A 22378-nucleotide genomic window follows, 5' to 3' on the forward strand; every position below is an offset into this window, starting at 1 on the left:
ACAAAAAGGGACGGTGAGGGGACAGTGTATTGGTATAGTTGGGTTCCTCTGCTTAGTGCAGACTTCAGGAGCATAGCAGTACATCATGTTTCCCACTGCAGATTGGGAATTTAAGCGTGTGACTGAGGATTTCTTTGGTTACTCTCCCTTTCCTGGTGAGCTTCCCTGTGAAATAGGTGCATGGGCTCTGGTCAGCGTATCACTTCAGGGCAAGTGCCACGCTCTCCAGAGTGATGTGATCCATGGTAGTTATTTGTGTATGAACCCCTGGCCTGCAGGCTGTGTTGCCGTTTCATATTCCTTTTAAAAAACAGGCTCACCTAGAAATAAGGCAAGCTACTCTCTTGAAAGTTCATTACCTCTTAGTTATTGTTTTTAACAGATTCAGAAAGCTGCCTCAGCTGCCCGCAGTGAGCTAGAAGGACGCAAAGGCACAATCTCCCAGTATTTCACGACCTTACACTGTCCCGTGTGTGACGAACTGACCCAGCATGGGATCTGTAATAAATGCAGAAGCCAGCCACAGCATGTGGCAGTGATTCTCAACCAAGAAATCCGAGAGCTGGAGCGTAAGCAGGAGCAGCTGGTCAAGGTATGATTAAAGCGTTGTCAGATGTCCGTCAGCCAAACAGAGGCTAAAATTTCAAAGCAGTGTGTTACTGAATACCCTCAACAGAAATGAGAAGTACAGTCCAGGTGTTAAACGTGTTATGGCTTGTTTGCCTTTCCCTTCACTGTTAAAGGCAGCACAGCAGTTGTTACTCTCCTCAGCTTTGCGTAAAACCAAAGGCGGGGATCAGAACAGAAGCTGATTTTCTTCAGAGTATTTTCCATTGTTTGTAGGAGCCTTTTTATAATGACAGTGATGGAGAGTTGTAAAAGTATGAAAGATTCACCTTTTTGGTATTAAAATAACTGATGATATTCTAGTAAAAAAAAAAATATATATATATATTTATTTATATGTATAATGTGGATGTGTTTTAGCTTGGGGGTTTTCTTGTTACCTTTTCTCCCCATAGGAGTTTTCCAAACTGTTTTTTTTTCCCTGGAGCTAGAAGTCAATTAAGAGGGTAGCTAGCTGTGCTCACAAATATATTACAGCAAATCACAATGCCTCCCCTTGCAGAAACATACGCATATCCTCACCTAATTTTCATGCTGTCGTATTTTATAATTAATAAATATTTTTGTTAAAATTAATTTTTAGCACTAGCGCATAAACCATTTTGACTTGTCTGAATTGCAGGAATATAAATGTTCCTGTAGTCTAGACACTGATTTGATAGGTTCCCATGGGGCTCTGTTGCTAGAAAACTGTTATAATTCACTATTCATAAATATTGCATTACTGAAATGTGCACTTCTGTTTCTTGCTGTATTTTGCAATATTTGCTCTGATCTGCATTGTAAATGGCAGTAAAGGAACAGTGATGCATGTTCTGCAGTTTTCCTGTGGTGCTCTGACCCTTTTCTGTTGCTTTTGTTCTGGAGTAAATCAGAACTTGCCGATTGCTCCAGCCTGATGGAAGAATCAGTGAGTTTGATCAGAACATTCTCTCTTGTCCCTGCAACAGGGCCTGGGATCCCCTTCGGGTCAGTGTTTGGTGATTCAACCTCTCTGTCAGAGCATCTGTCTTATTTTAATGTGAAGACATATACCCTGTTTCCCTGAAAATAAGACAGGTTCTTATATTAATTTTTGCTCCAAAAGATGCGTTAGGGCTTATTTTCAGGGAATGTCTTATTTTTCCATGTACAACAATCTACATTTACCAATATTCATGAGCAAAAATCAACATTTATTCAAATACGGTCATATCATAATCTTCTGGAACCTCATCATAACTCTCCGAACCCTATCTGTCCTGCTGCATTCTATTGCCAGTTAATTTTACTTTTAATTTTACGTGTATAGCTGCCTAGACACTATTTATGTTGACTTTTTTAATGAGCTGTAACTAGGGCTTATTTTTGGAGTAGGCCTTATATTTCAAGCATCCTCAAAAGTCCTGAAAAATCATGCTAGGGCTTATTTTCAGGGTGGGGCTTATTTTCAGGGAAACACAGTATATCCTTCACAGCTTAAATTCTTGGCCCTCCTAGATTATAAACACGCTGGAGCCAGCAGAAAGCTGATGATATAACACTGAATCATACATTATTTTAAAATGCACTTAAAATTATGTGCCTTGGATTAAGGCCATAGACTTCTTCTCTCTACACAAACTCGAGTGTGAAGGTCTCTCAGGTACCATTTAGTTTGGTCCCTCGCGTCCACACCAGCCACAGTCTTTCAAAAGAACTGCGGTAGACTTATTTCTGAGGTTCTCCTGGTGATAACAAACCATTCAAATCCTGTCCCTGTGGGTCACAGTTGCAGGTCAGAGGACTTGGTGTCCTCTGAGGTGCCACGTACGAGTGGGTCTTGGCCGAGAGGGGCTGCTGGAATGGAGCTGCTCTGGATCCCACCGTGTTGGGAAGAGCTTGGTGCTGGCAGAGCTGTGCCTCTTCTGCTGATACAACGTTGAGGACTGGGTAGTCCCAAGTGATGTCTGGTTGCCTGTGTGGAGTTTAAAATAATCTGGTTTGCCTTTTTATTTGTAATCTAGATATGCAAGAACTGTACAGGCTGCTTTGATCAACAGATCCCGTGTGTCTCCCTCAACTGCCCAGTACTCTTCAAGCTGTCCAGAGTCAGCAGAGAACTGTCAAAGGCACCGTATCTTCGCCAGCTGCTCGACCAGTTTTAAATGATCTGTGTTACAGGATTCCAGGTGCTATTTTTTTTTGTTTTCAGTGTTTACCACACTAAGACTATTGTGCATGGTGCTTTTTCAATTCTCATCTAGTCCGGGATTTCCATTTTAACTGTTGGGTTTATTACCTGAAGAATAATGAACGCTGATCCTAACTAAATTAAAAAAAAAATACATTTGTTGATCTATGAATAGCTCACTTTTTAAGATGTACAAATTTCTTCTTTCATGTTTCTAACATACTGTTTTATAATGCTGATGTTGAAATAGCTGCGTGTAACATCTTGTAAATCCATTTCAAAGTAGAAGTCAAGTTTACTTCCTGGAGGAAGGAGCACTGAAAACCTCTTGAATCGATGAAACCATTAGTGTGTGTTCTTGAACTGTCAGTATCAAGACGTGTTACTTATATATTATCCATTCACTTTATAATTTTGTCTGCGCAATATTTTGTAAATACACTTTTTTACTTTTCAAACAACTGAGTAAAATAATGTGCAATGACTTTTATACAGATAATTTTAAAGTCGGTTGGTATATCTCCTCCTCAGTTTTGCTTGATTCCAAGTAGATTGTTATTTTGATCAGACTGTGCAAGCAGTAGTATCATGTGTAGCATTTTGAAACATTATTTTCTAAAAATTGCTGTCTTGCTTTAGCTATTAATGGGGCATTGTGAGGAACTGTGCAAAGACATTTTTGTTAAAACCTGTGGGACTGTTGCAATACTTTAAATATAAAATTTTATTCCATTTTTGCTTGTTTTGTATAGACATTTCTATTGCTTCTAAATATGCTTAAAATATTTTCTTTCCTTATGTACTGTACAGTTAAATCTTATTTGCCACCATCTTGACAAAATGTGTATTTAGAATATTTGTATAACTGTATAAAATGGAAAAGGAATTATGTGGTCAGTGCATTGTTTTCTAAACTGGAAATCATTTTGTTTTAGAAGTTAATAATGGAAACCATATTAAAGTTGAATAAAATGATATGGTAAAAATTCTATGCATTTTTTATATCTCACCTCTATTGCAGACATTTGTTTCCCTCGTTTGGCACACAAATAGTGATGGAAACGAGACTCCTCAAGTGAGAGCGAAGGATCCACAATCGAGTTTCCAGCTTTGGGACCTAAAAGTCTGACTGGAAGTCAAACATTTCCAGTTTTCCATTAGTCAAAACAGGAGTATGTTTTAAATTTACAAGTCCAGAGTAGCTTTGAAAAATAGAACAAAACTTTATTTACATCAAGGAACCTGAGTGCCTTCTCCAGTTCAGAACTTATTACATTCAAGATACAAGTCACTCTGTTAAATTTCACATTATCAAGTACAATGAAAACCCACACCGAGCAGAATAAAAACTCTTAAATATATAATAGAACATCCACAGATTGCAGTGTGCTCTTACGCAAAGTAACTAAAACAAACAAAAAATAAAATCAAGGCACAAAACTTGGCCTACTCTTGCATTCCAGCATTGGTCATGTACAGAATAAAAGTGCAAACGCAGGGGGAAGGGGTCGTGCTAGGGGTACAATCCAGCCTTGGGCAGCGCTGCAGGGATAAAGAAAAATACTAAATGACAGTTACCTGCAGGAGGTTGCCTTTAACCTTGGAGTGAATGAGCAAGTGCTCATCTTCAATCTGTTCCTGGTTTTAGGGACAAAACCGGGATTCTCATTAAATGCAGATATCTAATCCATGGGGCGCAGCTCCTGTCTTCAACACGGAGATGACTCTTCTGGCATCGACAAGGCAACGCTGAAGTCATACAGTTCACCTTAAGCAATTTCAACCTGTAACGTGTCAGGTTAAGTGTTTAAGCTTTCCGGAGGATCTGCAACTTAAAAAGCGCTGTAACTAGAGCTGCACTGTAAATAGATCTGCACTTTAACTACACTGAAGCAATTTAAACATGTCAAAACTAATGTTCCTTGTTTAAAAACAAGCCTTGAGAAACACCAAAATCCAAGAACTAGGAAAGCTACAGCCTTGAACATCAAGATGTCTAGAACTGCTGTGAGCTGGACTTGTCATTGGAAATGGCCTAGATCTGTTTTAATTGCTTCAAACAGTTCATTTTCATTAAAGGGCAGCCCCCGCTATGAAGAGCACAATTTTGGGGGACAAGGAGAACAAGTTCTACAAGTACATTCCTTTTGCGAGGCCAGAATTAAGACACTGAAGGCTCTAAGTACTCGCTGACTTAAAATTTAGTCATCATCCAGGCAAGGGCCTCTACACATCACTCACATGATTCTACAGGGTATCATACAAGATAACTGGGGGAGTTCCACTCTGTCTTCCTGCCGCTGCTTTTTGGATCTGTTACTTTTGGCAAAAGGCTGCTCCTCCCTCAGCATCCCAAGCTGCTGCTCCCTTCCTACTCCACTGGCCTCTGGCTTTTACAGGGGAAAATGGGGATGAATTCAAACGACTCACAGATGAATCAATAGAGCCAGTAAAAATAAAATAAAAATAAAATTAAATTAAAAATCTTTGTTTTGCACAGTATGTTTGTTGGGAAGGCATCAGTCAGAAACACAACAAAGTAATGCATATATATATATATATATATATATATATGTATATATATATATATGTAAAAGCAGTAAGTAGATAGGGTTCAAAGAGGTTACAGGATATTTAATAATGCAGCTTTAATTTCATTTTTTGTTGGTTGGTGGTGATTTTTTTTTGGTGGGTTGGTGGTTTTATTTTTTTAGTACTTGGTTATGCAAGATGCATAAACTATCCCTGAGAACAATCTTACATGCAGGACATTCCAATCTGGAATTTCATACCAAAAATTAGCACATCAATTGGAGAATTGTTTTTAAACTTCCTGGTTGCCAGGTGTGTTTCTTAAACAAATTTTCATCTGGCAACATGGGGGAAATGTTTTTACATCACCCTCAAAGTCCATGGGCTGCAGGTACAGAGGAAGGTGCCACAGAATTAACTTGACACCTGTGGCCCTACAAATGCTGTCACAGGCACCCAGAACAGGATTTGGCCTGATATTTAAAAGCATTTAGCATGACTTTGAGCAAAGAGGAGAAGCCTTGCGTAGCAAGTGAATCAAGGCCATGCATTGCACTGGGAAAGTTGCCACAGAAGTGCACATACACACAAAGAAAAAAGGGAATCAGGCAAAACCACAATGGCGTTTATGTGCCAAGGGCAGAGGAAGACCCTTCAACATGGCAAGGTGCAAAAAAAAAGAAAAAAAAAAAACCACCACCTTTTTCACTACAAGCTGATTCCTGCTTCTTACCAACCTCTCAGAAGGAAAAAGCCACGAGGTTCTAGGTTGCACACTCAGAGGACAAGAAAGGGAACAAAACCAGACCTGATAACACACTGTACATCTAAGATTCTGTGCTATGTTACATCTAGAGCTCTTCTGTTAATTAAACTTCTTAGCAAGAAAAATACTAATAAAAGTGCAAAGTAAAAAAACCCCAAACAAGCACATTCTGATCACACAGCTTTAAAAAAATCACCTACAATGTGGAGTTTCAGGTAGACAAATTACTAGACTCCTGTTCCAGAGTCCGATTTTGTCATGAGCTGCTGCTGTTTTTTGCTCTTACTGAGGAGGGCTCACTGGTGTGACTGGTCCTCCCCAGGTCTCCCTGCTCACGGCTGCTCCGCTGGGCAGAGCCTTAAGTCACCACCCGGAGAAACAAAACCCAAATGGTACGGGGCGGGTGATCATGATGTACAACCTGAAAGGATCGTCTCATCCATCATCCCCTCTCATGTTCACACTTTCATTTCAACACATCATTACGTTAAAGTCTTGGCACAGGAAGCCAGGAAAGTTGTTATAACCGTAATTTAAACAACTGGCTTAAAAATACCACAGCCCTATGCCAAAATTATATTTAAACAGATTACTTAACATATGGTATTATCTTCTTCATACATGTCTTGATTTTCATGGTAGTGCAGTAATTAAAATCACAAATACAATCACAAGTACTTGAGACTCTTTAGATTTATCATCACTGTTTAACTAGTAAATCAGAGCTATGCGTTATAGCTGATTCATATGACCCGTTTTGTCCCCCTTCCTGTAAACGGCTTTTAACTGACACAAAAGCATTGGTCCACTCCTAAACATTAATCTTTACTTTTTTCCTCATCTTAGCAACAGAACCAGGAAATTATAGTTTGCCAATATCTGATTTACAGCTGCTGGGTATCGCTCAAAATTTGACTTATTTCCTGGCTTACATCACACACAAACTTTAAACGCAGTAGAAACATCCCTCTTTCAAAAGGTAAAAGAAAGTTCAGCAGCGCAGGTAACTGATTTCTCTCCTCTCTCATGAAAACATTTTGTGACCAAGCACCTTGGCACTGCACCCTTCACCCACCCCAAAAAAACGAGTGGTCTGTGCGCCCCCTTCTTTCCTAGTTAGTTCTTATTACAACATATATTAAATGCATGCCTCATCTTTTAACATTTTCAATGCAATCTGTACATTTTATCACATTACCCATTCACGGCACAGTGGACTTTCCCCGCTCCGAAGCACATCCTGCAGGCTGAAACTGGGAGAAAGGGCCGGACAAACAGAAATGAACACGCTGAGCTCCACGCCGCTATAAAAGGATCCTCGAATCACTTTATGAGAACAGCTACAATTCAATTGCATTTCCCTTAAAAATAACGAAAAGTCAGTGTTTACTTTAGTCATTCTTCTCCCGGTCAACACTCAAGTTTTTTCTCCCGGGGGAGCCACCAGTAGCCCCTGGAGAATCGCTCAATGCATCATCCAGATGGGGCTGCAGAGGGACTTTGGCTGGAGAGTCCCCTGGTATCTTACGGGAGGTCTCTATCACAGAGTTTCTCAGCGTGTCGTTCATTTCTATTACCTCAAAGTCTGCTTCGTTCCACTGTCCCGCATCCTCCTCATCCTCTTCATCCTCATTAAGCCCCGAGTTCGACAACAAAGCTTTCCGGTCCTCGTTCTCAGTCAGTTCTTTCAAGTCGCTGTCACCAGGACACCTGGCCAACTTGTACATCAGGGGGAAGAGCAGAACTGTCACAGCAGAAGTCCCCAGGGCAGTGTACATGAGCACCGGGACGTGGTGAAACCTCCCCTGGAGATACCCCACCACGGCAGGAATGCACATCTCGCCCAGCGCGGCGCCGACCACAAAGAGAGATGCCGACTTCCCTTGCACGACCGTGTACTGTTCTATCCAGGCGATGCCGCTGGGAAAGATGGTGGCCATCGACGCTCCGTACAGGGTGGTTCCGACCCAGAGGGAGGCCGGGTGCCTCGCAAAGGCGGCCAAGCAGGACGAGGAGACGGCAGAGCCCGCGAGGCTCAGCAGGATCATGGTGCCAGGGTACAAGCAAGCGGCACAGAATATCGCCACTCCTCTGCAAGCGGCAAACGCACCCCAGAACACGGAATTCAAAGCAGCCGCTTCGTTTTCTTTCATCTCCGCAAAGACCTTTGCGTAAGTAAATATGTAAGAGCCGTAAGTGACCTCCGCTCCCACGTAGCAGAGGAAGAATATGAAAAGGAGAAGAATAAGGGCATAGTGGTATTTGGCAAACGTGCTCTTCTGCAAAGAAGCCTTTGATTTGTCTCGAGCTGAGCTGCCCTTTGAATACAAAATAAAAAAGAAGAAAGACACAAACAGAAGATAGGTCCCTATGACAACATAAGACCACAAAAAATCCGCACCAAGATGGTGTTTCAGTGCCGACACAGCTGATGCAGCTGACGCTGTCGGCACAGACCTCACGACAGACTGGTTTGTCTTTTCAGCTGCTGCAAGGTCCTTTGATTCGGAGCCTCCCAAGGCCATTTTAGCCAGGATGGGAGCCACAAACGCACCGACAGCAAAACTGAAGTGTAAGGCCTGCAGGTGTGGCCCAGCCTCCGCTCCCCAGGTGTTCAGTGCCAGTACGTTGCCACCTGTGGATCGGAGAGAGGAGGTGTCAGTCATTTTAGCCTGAAATCAAATATTGCTTAGGAAAAACAAAAATCAAATGATGAAACCAAACCATAGCTTGTATTATTAATTCAATTTGCAATAATACCAGGTTTAGCAAATACAATGTGCAAAACTGTAGTTAACCGAAATTCTGCCTGCAAGCACCTTCAAGCCACGCGATGACTTGAGCATTAGGAGGTATTCACAGCAGTCGCAATGAAGAGCCACACACCGGCTTAATCCAGCAACAACGGCCGTACATAATTACCCTACTCGACAATTTGCAGCATTTTTCAGCCTTTTTTCAAAAAAGCGAATTTGACTGCTTCTCTTTTCTGTACGTTTTAAAAGCAACAATGCACAATGCACAGAATCAGAGGTCTCATTAAACAACGTCCCAGGGAACAGCAAGAACCAGTTGCTCTTGGATGGGCTGGGACTACCCCAACTGCGCTCAAATTATTTTCCAGGAGCTGAAAGTCTTACGGTAAAACAGCTGCAGAGACCAAACTACAACGCCCTCAGACCAGCAACAATGCTAGAAAACAACATCTCAGAGAGACATTTTGAAGTAGTCCCTGAGAAGAATGCAGGAAAATAAAGAACGATAATGTAATTCCTGCGCTACAGAGCAGCAACCCTTGTCACGCAGCACTAACACTCTTCCACATTAATTCTGTTACACTCTGCTGCCTTGCTCCTAGCTGCTCCTGCTGGGCAGTCTCCCTCCCTCAAGGGTCTGCCTTCCCAGCGGCACACACACCCGCTCAACACATTTTTACAATAAGCCGACACGATTTTCCCATATGAAGAATTTTTAAACCACGTGCCACATATAACAATCCTACCAGAGGCAACAAATACACCTCTGCACTCAGGTTATTTAGCATAACCCGCACCATGAAAAAACATCTTTTCTCAGTACTGGATCCCGCATCACGCTCTCTTCAGTGCTAACAGAGCTGGGGTGCTGCCGCAGCTGTTTGGATAGCTGGGCTAATTCATTAGCCAGCTCTTGCTCAGAAATAAGCCTGCCCCAAAGCTGCTCAACCAGACCCAGTCGGGCCCCGCTGGCTAATAAGTAACCACAGGCTCCCTCAGTAAGGCAGGTAAATCGGCACAACGCTGGCATGTCACTGGACAGGTGACAGGCGAGTGGCCGCCTGTTGCACCTTCCCCAGCAGCTTCTACAGCCACAGCAGAACACTCGGCACCACTGGTGGATTTTTTGCTGTTTCCTGGTCCCCATGTGCAAGTGCACCAGTGTTACCTGCCCGTCCCTGAGCGTGTTCAAGGTCTCTTGCCGTGGCCTCGCCTCCTAATCCGAAGTACAGCAGCCAACACAAACTCCTCCTGTCTAAGCCATGCCCGGTGAACTCATTTCTGTGGAAGTTTCTTTTTCATACTTGTGGTGTAACTGACCTTTCCAACCGCACCTGTAGACATTTGCTCTGCAACTTCACCAGCACATCATCCTCCAGTAAGGAGTGTCTACTGACTGGTTTCCAACAGCTTTCCAGGAAAAAAGGGTTTTTTCCAGACTATCTGCAGTATGCACATGTCACCAACTTCCAGTTGGGCATATAGAATAAATTTGTTTTCCCAAACATCTAAGCAAGACTGGCCAAGAGCAGCAAATACTCTTTAAGTCAGGGAAACAGACACCATGGTGCTGTGAGCTACAGCAGTCAGTGTCTGCTGTGAATCCCCAAATGCCATGTGGCCAACTCCAAGCAGGCAACTCTCCAACACAGCAACTGCCAGAATCTCTCAAACACCAGGACTTGCTCAGGAGTAACTGACCTCCAGCTAACACAGTAACCCAACCAGCTTCCTGTACATGAGTGATTTAAAGAGAACACCATTTAGAGAGCATGTGACACTTTCTTTAGGCCTGTAATTGCCCACTGAAATGTGTATTCATCTTCTCCTGCTTCCCAACCCCCAGGGCCCTTCAGGAAGGCCAGTTACAGAGACACAAACACTAAAGTCACAGGACCAGAATAATTCAAGAATCCCGGCCAGGTAAAACAGCTCCTGTCTTTTGTTTCAAGATGTGTCACATGAAATTCCACCAACAGTTTTGGTGAGCTTGAAGTTCCCACTTGGTTCAGCAAAGGAACTGTTGGACCACGTGGCCCCTTACCTGTGTCTAGAATTCCCATGGCAGCTCCAATAACTGACATCAAGACAGTCAACAGCAGAGATTTCTTACACCAGGGTATCCCATAAAGACCAACCGTTGTTCCAAACATGGATAATGCTGGAAAGTCAAAAAAACCAAAACCAAAACCCAGATACTACAGTTTCCATTAAAAATACAGCAAACCAAGAAACAGAAATTAATTCATAATTATTAAGGTTACAAATAATCCTAATAGGTGATGTAACCTGACTACGTCAATTCACGGTGAGCAGAAGCAGCCAGAAGGTTCAAAGCTGTAGGAAAACCTGTTTTGCTAAAGCTTTATTTGCAAAGGGAGCAGCACCTGCTGCTGGAACACCAGGTCGTCTTCTGCAAACTTTTGACTTAAAGGTGCTATTTCAGTGCCTTCTGCAAACTTCTGATCTAGAAATGTTACTTAACTACAAAAGATGTCAGGTGTGTTTTTGAACAGGAGGTAAAACTACACCAAGTCAAGTTTCCACCATGACAGCTGGTATTCAATGTTTCTCTATTTTAAATAAGTCCTAATTTGATTAAGGCCCCTCAGTTCTTTTGTCCAGTATAAGAAAATGAATGTTTCTATTGCGCTTTAAGTAAGAGAAGGGTTTTACAACTCTCCCCCCACAGAAGTGTGACTGCAGGAGGTTTCCGCTGTGTGTGAATGAAACCCAAAACACAGCTTCCCGTTTTGTTTATGTGTTTCATGGAGTGACATCATACAGAAGCCTGTATGTTCCGAGAGGATCTATACTAACCATATCACTTTATATGAGGGGAAAAAAAAACCCAAACAACTGTACTTTGTGTGTCCAAACCAAAGACACCTTTCAGTCAACCCAAAAAAGGTTCTGTGAGTTCAACACCAGTTACCATAGAATCATAGAATGTCCTGAGTTGGAAGGACTCACAAGGATCATCGAGTCCAACTCCTGTCCCTGCATATGACAACCCCACAGTTCACATCGTGTGTCTGAGGGCCTTGTCCAGTCTCTTCTTGAACACTGTCAGGCTTGGGGCCGTGACACCTCCCTGGGGAGCCTGTTCCAGTGCTCCACCACCCTCTGGGGGAAGAACCTTTTCCTAATGTCCAACCTAAACCAGCACATCCCCAGCACATCTTCCTGCCATTCCCTTGGGTTCTGTCATTGGTCACTAAAGAGAAGCGATTGGTGCCTACTCTTCCTCCTGCCCTTGTGAGGAAGCTGTAGCTGCCATGAGGTCTCCCCTCAGTCTCCTCTTCTCCAGGCTGAACAAACTAAATGACTTTAGCTGCTCCTCATACGGCTTCTTCTCCAAGCCCTTCACCGACTCTGCATCCCTCCTCTGGACACTCTCCAGTAGCTTTATATCCCTTTTATCCTGTGGTGCCCAGAACTGCACACAGTGCTCCAGGTGAGGCCGCACCAGAGCACACCCGGCAACCCCAACCCGCGGGCAACAACGCCGCACAACAGCAATGCCCGCACACACAGCGGCGTCAGGAAACCGACCACACGCGATATCGCGATAGCGAGCGGCGGCACAAGCGCGGCGCTTTCCCAGCAACACGCAGCAGCACCCGCACCGCAGCCCCCGGTCCGCACCTCCCGACAGCGCTGGGGAACCGCGCCGCGGCCCCCGCCGGCTGCGCAAGGAGCGGACGGTGCCCGGGGGTGCCCGGGGGTGCCCGGCTGCCCCCGCGGCCCCGGCGGTAGCTCGGTGCGGGGCGGGCGGGCACTCACCGAGCAGGAGCCGGGCGTTCATGCAGTCGAAGAGCAGCCCGCCGAGCACCGACCCGCCCAGGTAGCCCAGGGACCGGCCCACGAAGATGTAGTAGATGTCGCTGACGTTCTTGTGCACGTTGGCGGCCAAGTTCGGGAAGGTGGGTCCCAGCACCGCGATGCTCATCCCCTGCAACGCATGTTAGAGGGGGTGGGTGACCTCGCCCGCCGGCGGCGGTTCGCGGCCCCGACCGGCGGAGAAGGGGCCGCAGGTGCGGTGACCGCCCGGCCGCCCGCCCCCCGCGCTCACCAGCCCCAGGAAAGCCGCGCACAGCGCCACGGAGATGCACCAGCGCAGCGCGGCTCCCTCCCCGCCCCGGCTGCACCGCCGGCTGCCGCCGACGACGGCCACCTCGGGGCGCGGCGCGGCGGGGAGCCCCGGCCCGGCCGCCGGAGCGGCGAACCGAACGTGCTTCTTCCGTTCGGCGCCCGCCATGGCACCAACGGCCTCTGCGGCCCGCGGGGACGGAACGCGGCCCCGCCCCCGCGCACGGCGGCGCGCGACGCCCCGCCCGCAGCCGTGGCCCGCGCGGAAGATGGCGGGGCCTCCGCGCCCGTTAGCGGTCGCTGTGCCCTTTTCTGAACCGTTGTGCCGGGGCAATTCACGTCTGAGCTGCAGCCCTGGCCGCCCTCAGCGCCCTGCAGTGATGAGCCCATTAATTAAAAGTGCCCACGTGAAACCAGAAACAGCCTCACTGAACAAATACCTGTAACAATCAAGTTTTAAAGCTAAGAAATTCTGATTATTTCGGATCCCCTTTTATAAGTTGTACACCCAGCCTACCTTCAAGAAGAAAGATCCCAGGAGAACAGACCATACAAGGCCAGAAGCTGCTTCTTGAGCAGGCAGCCCCAGGCCTGGATTGCAGTGCTTCTCTGCAACCTCACATCACTAAAGCTTGGCTTAGTCTTTCTCTCTTTGTGTGGATGGTACAACGAGCATGCAGTGAATACTGCAGATACACTTTCAAAGTCACTTATATGTTTTTGAACAAAATCTCTCCAACATCATTTGTTCTCACTGCCTTCCTTATATCCACTGGGCTCGACACAGCAGGTGCCTAGTTCCTCCCCGTTTATTTCCCCCCCCGCTCTCTAAATCTGTTACCACCGAACTCAAAACATACTGGACCTTTCAGACAAGGTCTTTGTCTTCCACATTTACCCTGTCACATCACACTTACAAAGCCTGCCAAGATACACAGAGTTGTTGCAGCTCGGCTTGTATTAAAACTCTTCTGTAAGTTTCTATTACTTGCCAAGAGTAGTGCACAGGCCTTTCAAAATGTTTCCTCATCACTGTTCAGCACAGAGGCGCTACTCTCTAAGAAAGGCTTTAACTTTCAACATACTTTCTATTTTTAAGCCTCAGAAACAACATAAAGAAAACTCTGAAAACAAAACAAATCCAACTTGGAATTGTTCAGACCAGAAATACACACTAGAATCTAACAGACAGCACATGTAGACTGTTTCTCCTGGCACTGGTGAGCCTGTCACAGGTACAGCTCCTTTTGAGGGAGGGCTTGTATACATTTAAAAGAAACAACAACAACAAAAGCACAAACCACCAAAACCTATCTACAAAGAACCATGCAAGATAACATTTAAATCCAATGGCTAATAACCATGTTAGTATCTTTGCAAGAAGTGCAAAGTCTTACTATCAGGTATCTGCAGAATGCTGGTGAGCATTCTGGTTCGTACATTTCAAATAAAATAATTTCAAGTATAAAATAACAGTATTTCTTTTCTGAAAGTCATATACAGGTCAAACCATATAATCTAGACGTTGGTATTTTGCCTTGTTAATTAGCCTTCGTGATAAACACAGGTATAAAAATAGCTTCCTGAAAAAGGTACAAAAGTATTTGAAGTCTATCCCATCAGCTTCTCATTTTTGTTTTACATACTAACAAAGAGGTCTTGTACCTTGAGAGTGTAGAAATGGCAACAGCGCTCAGGTTCTTTTAAAGGTTTGGGGCATCTTTTTCAAATTTTAATTTGAAATACAAGCAGTCTAGAGAAAGAATAACCCCAGGAGGATATGTTATCAGATATGTTTATTAAAGGAAAGGAAATATTTGGCCCTACTACAAAGGGAAGGTGAATGAACTCCTGTGATTTACTGGAGCTGTCTATGAGGAAACACTTCGTACTTCATATGCCAAAGTAAATCAAGCTGAAATTGGTAGCAGACCAGCAAATGATCAAAGCTCCACTGAATTACACTGACAGGCATGAAGCAAAAAAAATACAGAGTTCTTCTAAAAGGCCACTTGAGTTTTTTCTACCACAGTTTCCCTCCCTCGATTTTACATCTGCCTTTTGTGAAAGCAACTGCTCTGTAAGTTTGATATTAAACCCCAGGATAATAGAATAAGTAAAATTTTCAGAAGCATAAAACTCTAGAAGCTGGTGGTTTAGGTTTATAAACCATTGGTCTTAAAATCATCAGTGCAATCGGAACGAAACTGGTTGCACCCTATATTAATTCAGGAGCAAATGTAATTGGGGACATTCCAATCCGAACACAGTGGTAATAAAAGCTGTAAAAGCTTTTATACAAAACTCTGCACATGAGATCCAGGAACTATCAGATTATAACATAAAATTACTTGGTTTTAAATATGACACATTTTACAGGAGAACAAGAGTGAAGTGATGCATGCAGTAACAAATGGGGCACTTCAGAACTACCATCTTTATTCTGCATAATTTGAGACTGATCACAGTTACTTTAGCACCATGAAAAACATTAGACATTCATTTCTTACCCCTCTTACAAAGCGGAACTTCAAAGAATGGAGTTAAGGCCAGCAAAACATGTATCTTTTAACATCAAAAAAAACATACAAAATACAATGTCTATAAAGATACTTAAACACAGTGTTATCAATATTAGCACGTTAGTATAAAAATCACTCTAATCTTAGTATACACAGTTCTGAAACATGAAAAATGCGACACTATATATATTTTTTACTAAAAGGCATCCTGAAAATATGCCAAAGCTTACATGACTAGGAACTCATTGGCTGGCTGGAACTGTAATGATGCTGTGCTTGTCACCAGCAAAATGCACAACCGAAAATAATCACTTCTACCCCAGCTGCCTCCCACATTCCACCACTACAGCTCCAGTAGTTAAATGCAGAGTGTTTGCGTATGCCCTGGTCAAAATACATTGTATTTATATATACATGCACACACTCAATATCAGAGGGTCAGTTCTGACAGAAGAGTTAAGATACCTAAAAGTCGTCATCTACTTCATAGAAACTAGCCTGGTCTATCAGGCTGTGGCTATTGAAAGGTTTAATGCAGGGAAGAAGTTTGAGAACAGAAGGCTGAAAAGTACAATCCATATCGAATGTGGTGGCCATCAGCTTGGACAACCCAGTGTCTCCAAAGGGAAGCGGGAATGTATGGGAATGTATATGCTCAGACTTTGTGTATGAAGAGCCAAAGGAGAACGAGTCAGTTGTCCACCTCATCTGACACTGAATATAGCCTGAAGGATGGCCACAGGATGGCTATTGGTGTCTTTGAATGGAGTAAGCAATTCAGCGAGGTCTGTAAGTGGTCACTCAAAGTAAACTTTGGGGAAAAAAAATGTTAATGCTGAACAGACAAAAAAACACCCCAGATCTGGATCAAAGAAATTCTAAGAATGTTCATTTCAAGTCTTGGTTTGAGACATGTGCAGGTCTTCCAACATGGAGCCAGAATAAATCCAACGATACTTTTTTATTAATTATACATTGTATGTTGTTGCATAGCTTAGATGCAAATAAGAACCTGAAGAGTTTTAATTATTTCAGACTCTTTGCTGAACAGAATATAAAGATTTGCAAGAATCTCATACCTACTGTGTGTCAGCCATACCTAAAAATCAACCCCTTGCTCAAAATTAGTCTTGGTTTCAAGATCTGGTATATGAATTTATAGCATAGAGTAGGACTGGAAACTTCACACTGCCATTTAAGTGAACCTCTTTCTACCCAATTTCTTATGAAGCTTCCCCTGAGAACACTTAATGGGAAAAAGGACAAGGATTACTCTGTTTATAGCATGGGAGAGCAGTATCTATGAAAAGTACTCTAGAAACTGCTCTCAGGAGAGGGATGCATCTGAATGATTTAAGGGTTTTCTTGACCTAAGCTAGTATTTTAATTTTACAGTCTATTCCCAACAAGATTAAATCTGCCATGAATTACATCATTAAAGTATGAGTTCAGCAGGTTTCCTGTGGACAAGACTTCACATCTAAAATTCGGTTTTGTTACAAAAACTTATTTACTTTTACTCAGTCAAAACAAAATTGATATTCAGTGCTTTTCTCTCCCAGGTTTCAGAATAGCAACCATTTCTACATTATGCTGTCTTGCTGTTTTTAACATAGTAATCACTCCTGCATGGTTATTCATTCATCATACCCTCTTCCTGCAGTCCGGTTTTGGTTGTGGGGGTTTTTTTGTGTTTTGGTTTGGTTTTGTTTTTAAATGCTGTCCTTCATATTTGTAAGCATAACTTACATGTTTAATTTACACTTGGATTTTTATGTACAAATACATTTTTAAAGGGTATGGCAACAGTTAACCCAAACTATTGCTATACTACTACTTTATCATTTCTAAAACAATTATTTTATATTCTCTCCCAGATAATTGATATAGATACAGAGCAGCAAGTCTGGAAGATGCCACAATTACATCAAGATGTCTGGTCACAATTATTTCAAATTGCATCAGTGCTAAAAAGCAGCCTTGGTTTTGGTGAAAAACATGATGATAACATGAAATGTAAGGCCTGTGATGAATACTAATTTTTCATAACAAAGCAATAGAAAACAAGAGGCTTTCACCACACTTACTCAACACCTTAGCATTACTTAAATATAAGGTAATACTAAAAACATCTTCTACAGAAATACTGCACACAAGAGCAGCATAAAGCTGCTAACATACTTTTTCTAATGAAGGCAGCATTTTGTAGTCATTTTAATTATCAATACCATGAATATCTTACCGATATTTTCAGAACCAGTTAGGAGGTGCAGAAGCACAAATCCCAGAGAACCTAAAGGGACTTCTGTTCCACAAATAGACGTTTGAGATGTTTTCCACCTCCAAGTCCCTCCCATATACCTCTAACATTTTAAGATTCAGTTCTCTTAAATCTCACTCATGTAAACCAGGGCTTTAAATTCTGCAATATAAAAAAAGTATTAACTTTGGTCTCAAATAATTAGGATGCTTTGCATGATTATATTTAAAGGACATTTTTAAGTTGATAGATGTAAACATTCTAAGCAATAGTATTGGTAACAATGTTTTATATCACAAATGCGCATGGGCTTTCTGAGCTACTATAGCTCTGGAGAAAGAAAAGACACTAAAGGTTATAATTTTCAAACAGTGTGCCTTTGGGGTTTATGTAAAGAACAGGTATTGTTACCAATTAAGAAAACATACTTCAACCTACATTTTGTCTTCAGATCACATTTAGTTTACTCTTTGCTATGACACTTCTAAACAAGAAAACGAAAGTGATTAGTATTGAATGGACCTGAAATAAAAAATGATTAAGTATTCCACTGCATTGCTGATCCATATCCACAAATAAATAGTGTACTTGGAAGTGTTTTATGATAAAAAGCAGTGTTTTCATCTCAAAGTATTATGCTTTCAAATATTTTTCAGATAAAGAGGTTTTTGGAAATAGCTGCTTGACAAATAGTTCATAATACCTACAAATACCTAAGTCATAGGGCCATGTTAAACAAAACATAGGACATGCAAAGACATTTCTTCATATTTGAACAAAATATGGAGCTATATCCTACACACAACTGAACACAGCTATAAAAACCTATAATAAACCTGCATGTTCTCTTAGTGCAAAAAACTTTAATTGTTGAATGTCATTTTAATAGCTTGTGTATATATCCATATTAAAAACAACTTATTGCACTTAGAATATATTTTTAAAGCTGTCTTGTTTAAGAATAAAAAGAACTCAAGTACAAAAGAAAAATTTGAAATTTAGTCTAACTCATAATACTGCTCCAAAGTATTACTGTGAGTATAATTTCAAAACTATCAACTATTCTGATATTTAGCTGAAAAAAATTATACATGTATACATTAATAGTATTGCCTTTACCAAATATTAAAAAAAAAATCATTCAGCAGTTTTACTTCTGAATGTGTTTGTACTCAGAGCTTAGTTTGTGCATATTCCAAACCCGTGCTCATCAAAAATTTCATCCTTAATGTTTTTTGTTTGGGCTACTGTGAAAACATGAATCAATGCAAAACCAGGTGAACGTTTAAGCAAACTGAGCAGGCTGGAGTATTTAGAGAAAATAGGTGTTTAATAATTTAGCTTTGTAATTATTTCAGCAACAGTTAAGGGAATCAAAAAGATACATATTTGTGTTCATGATATAGAATTTGTAAAAGCCTGTAAAACAGCATGAGAAACTTCAACAAAAAAGAGTCTAAGAGTTACTACTTTTTTCCAGTATAAACACCCACAGGTGTGCCTGCATTGGATGGACCGTAAGAGTTATTGAAGAACCCTGGGTCAATGAACCAAAAACATCTTTCACACTCCCAGAAATGGGTTCTGATGAATTAGAAAAATATTCTCTTCACACACTAATGCTACAAAACTTCAAATACCTTGAAAATGTGGCTTGTGATCAAACTTAATGACTCATCAAAAAAAAGTTCAAAGATATAAAAGTTTATTATAGCAGTTTTGCAATTTGAGCAATAGTTCAAATCTTCTTTAGCATCATATAGTATCTTCAGCAAAAAAGTACTAGTCTAGCTTCAGTAGAAGGTCAGGCTGGTACGGGAAAAGAGAGCATCAAAAACCAGATTCTGTTTCTTTGACTGGCTTTTCTGTAGTGTCCGACACCAAAGCACTTTCATTTTCCAGCATTTTCTCAGTAGTTTCAACATCAACAGGTTTTGCTCTTTCTTTTAACTTCTGCCGTTCATGGACCCAGGGGATGAAACATAATATAGCTCCGCCAACGAGGGGAGGGACTCCAGCCAGGTAAAATGCGACATCGTAGGTGCCGAGGTGATCACGCAGCAAGCCTGGAAAGACAAAGTCACCACTGATAAATAATTGGGCATTGTGAATCCACAAAACATGTCTTGTCTTTGGATTCAGAAACTTGAGAGCTGGAACAGGTTATTAACCACTAATCTGACTACCTGATGGCCAAATATAGCTGTATATATAGGTAGAAGGGTGTTCCAGACTTAATTTAAAAAGACTCCAAGGAATGAAGAACTCAGTATGTCACCACTCAACCCTTTAATTACCACCCATCACTAAAAACCACATACCTTATTTCCTATTTGAATTTGGCTCATTTCAGCTTCTCCAGCATTTGAATCTTGCAATGAATTGGAGAATTCTCCCTCTTTTGGCAACAGCTGTCTTTGATCAAGGCACCTCAATCTTATTCCAAATATACTGCACATACTGCATTCCTAGAAGCCTCTTATTAAAGAGTGTGTTTTCCAACAATTCACTCTAGTTGCTCTCTCAAAACTCCTCCCATTAATCAAATGTTATTTAAGTATTAATAGCTGTGATAGTGTCTCCAGATCAGGACTTGCCTCATCTAGGCTGTTCTAGCTTTAAAATTTTGTTCTTTATAATGCTACATAGTTAATTTAAATCTCACTAAGTATCTTTCAGTAGCACTCACAAGACCTCAGGGTAAATTATGATTGGAAATCAGCACTGGTAAGGATTGTAGCTTAAGCTCCTAAAGAACTGAAGAATCTTCATCTTCAAAACCAGTACTTTGTCAAACAGTCTCCCATCAAAGAATGAAAAATGCCAGTGTTCTTGCTTGTAAGAAGCCATTAAAGTGACCAGAGCTGTTATCCTCACAATTGGTTTTGCATGAGCATATTTTGGAGTCCGATTTTCAGATTCCAATTTGGGATCCTTCTATAACACAATCAACAGATAGGCTGTCACCTCAACAGCATGGAAAATATCAGGTCTTCAATCCAACTGGAAGTCCATCTTTCTTTTACATCTGCATAATTTGGTAAAAAAGACTGAAGCAAACTTTAAAGAGTATATTAAATTAATAAGCCATGAACAGCAGTTAAATTCACCATATATTCTGGAGCATGTGCAGAGAAAACTAAATGCACTGCATATGATGTAAGAACAGAAAATATGGCCAAAAGTCATGCAACCATGGAAACATTTACAGCTACAGCCCATATCTATACTTACCTGCAATGGGTGGACCCACTGTCATAGGTATTGACATGAATCCTAGTAGAAATCCTATGGCCTGGGAGACATCCTGAGCCCCAACAAGTTCAAAGGCAATAGGAGCCATAATGCAAATGAAGCACCCATCAAACAGGCCCATGAAGAGACAGACAGCAACGAGACCTCCAAAGACGTGGCACAGTGGAATCATCATAGACATCAGGCCAATAAAGAAGAATGAGGCCACCTGAACATGACCAAGGAAGAAAAAAAAAAAAAAAAAATCAAAACATACTACATCAAATCAGCAAAGACACAGAACAGATGAGCTTTGTTGCATTTGCATTTGTAGTGAATTGTCTTCCTGTGTTGACTTTAAAATAAATAAGTCTCCATGGGCTACCACCATCAGAAGTCATGCAACCAAGATAAAACAAACACATGTAACTGTCATGACATGTGAAGAAATTCCAGTACCCATTTCACAAGTTTTCAAAATGCATTTATAATCAACTGTTTTGCAGTCACTATGTAAGGTCATCTCTTGTGCATCAACGTTTTTTGAAAAGTTACTCTCTGCTCTTTTCACAAATGAAAGCCAAAGGTTTTATAGCTAAAACACTTTAGACTCCTCACTGTTGTAATTTAAGTAAAAATATCAGTATGATGAGTGATTACTTCAGGGTGCTTATATTCAGAGGTGGTATTTGAAAGTCTCATTTCCATTCTTCCACATAAAGGTATTGTGCTGTATTCTTATAGCCATGCATACTTTCAAAGATTTTATATTATAATATTGGACTAAGATTTTTTTGGGTTTTGTAAATTAAAGGAATAAAATTTTAAAGTTTTGTTTGTGCAGCTTCTGTATATCAGCATAGGAAACCTCAGCAAAAATTAACCTGTTTTTCCTGCTTAAAACTAGGTGAAACCAACAGCACTCAGAAGCATCCTAGTTCATTCCCTAAACAAAAGTTCATGGTTTTCAGTTCTAGCTATTAAAGGAAAAGAATAAAAAAAAAGTAGTTTTACTACAAGTTTGGTATTTGTGCTTTGTAAATCACGTGTGCATCCCGCCTTTTCACTTTTTATCGTAATATCAACATTTTTTGAAAGAGTAAAAGTAGGTATTAATCAATGCAAATGAATGAGATACAGTCCCAGTCCCTATCATCATGAAATCTAAATTTGTGTGACTATGGCAACAAATACTCCATCTTCAGAAAGTTGGTTCTTTCCTAGGAATTTTTATTTTCAATAATGTAATACAGTTAATAGCCATTAGATGTCTCCCTTGTTACGCATTTTGAAAAAACAAACACACACAATGGTTGATAACATGCAAGTTTAACTAAAAATCTACACTAACACTGCTACTCTCTTGAAAAAATAGCTTTTACATGTGGAGGGGAAAAAAATAATGTATATCCTTCTTCATCCCCAACCTTCAGCACT

The 22378-nt window shown here is 41.4% G+C and overlaps 3 protein-coding genes across 3 annotated transcripts in view; 1 reads left to right on the forward strand and 2 right to left on the reverse strand.

Annotated features, from left to right (window-relative positions):
- Positions 1-3768, forward strand: part of REV3L (REV3 like, DNA directed polymerase zeta catalytic subunit) — a 118472-nt gene extending 114704 nt beyond the window's left edge. Inside the window, exons 31-32 of the mRNA XM_082047715.1 lie at positions 383-592; positions 2613-3768. Of these exons, the coding sequence (XP_081903841.1) occupies positions 383-592; positions 2613-2753 (351 nt within the window). The 3' untranslated portion in view covers positions 2754-3768. The remainder of the gene's footprint in view (positions 1-382; positions 593-2612) is intronic.
- Positions 3769-3978: 210 nt separating this feature from the next.
- MFSD4B (major facilitator superfamily domain containing 4B) lies at positions 3979-13094 on the reverse strand (the record flags this gene model as incomplete). The annotated part of the gene is made up of 4 exons (XM_082047716.1): positions 3979-8712; positions 10878-10994; positions 12620-12788; positions 12909-13094. 4 exons carry the CDS (start codon positions 13092-13094, stop codon positions 7469-7471), a joined length of 1716 nt encoding a protein of 571 aa, XP_081903842.1. The 3' UTR covers positions 3979-7468.
- Positions 13095-15343: 2249 nt separating this feature from the next.
- SLC16A10 (solute carrier family 16 member 10) overlaps positions 15344-22378 on the reverse strand; it is a 70915-nt gene continuing 63880 nt past the window's right edge. Inside the window, exons 5-6 of the mRNA XM_082050106.1 lie at positions 20942-21170; positions 15344-19773 (exon numbers count right to left, since the gene is read on the reverse strand). Of these exons, the coding sequence (XP_081906232.1) occupies positions 19538-19773; positions 20942-21170 (465 nt within the window). The 3' untranslated portion in view covers positions 15344-19537. The remainder of the gene's footprint in view (positions 19774-20941; positions 21171-22378) is intronic.

The sequence above is a fragment of the Streptopelia decaocto genome (genome assembly GCF_964273445.1).
Source record: "Streptopelia decaocto genome assembly, chromosome: 3".
In the NCBI taxonomy this organism is placed as follows: Eukaryota; Metazoa; Chordata; class Aves; order Columbiformes; family Columbidae; genus Streptopelia; species Streptopelia decaocto.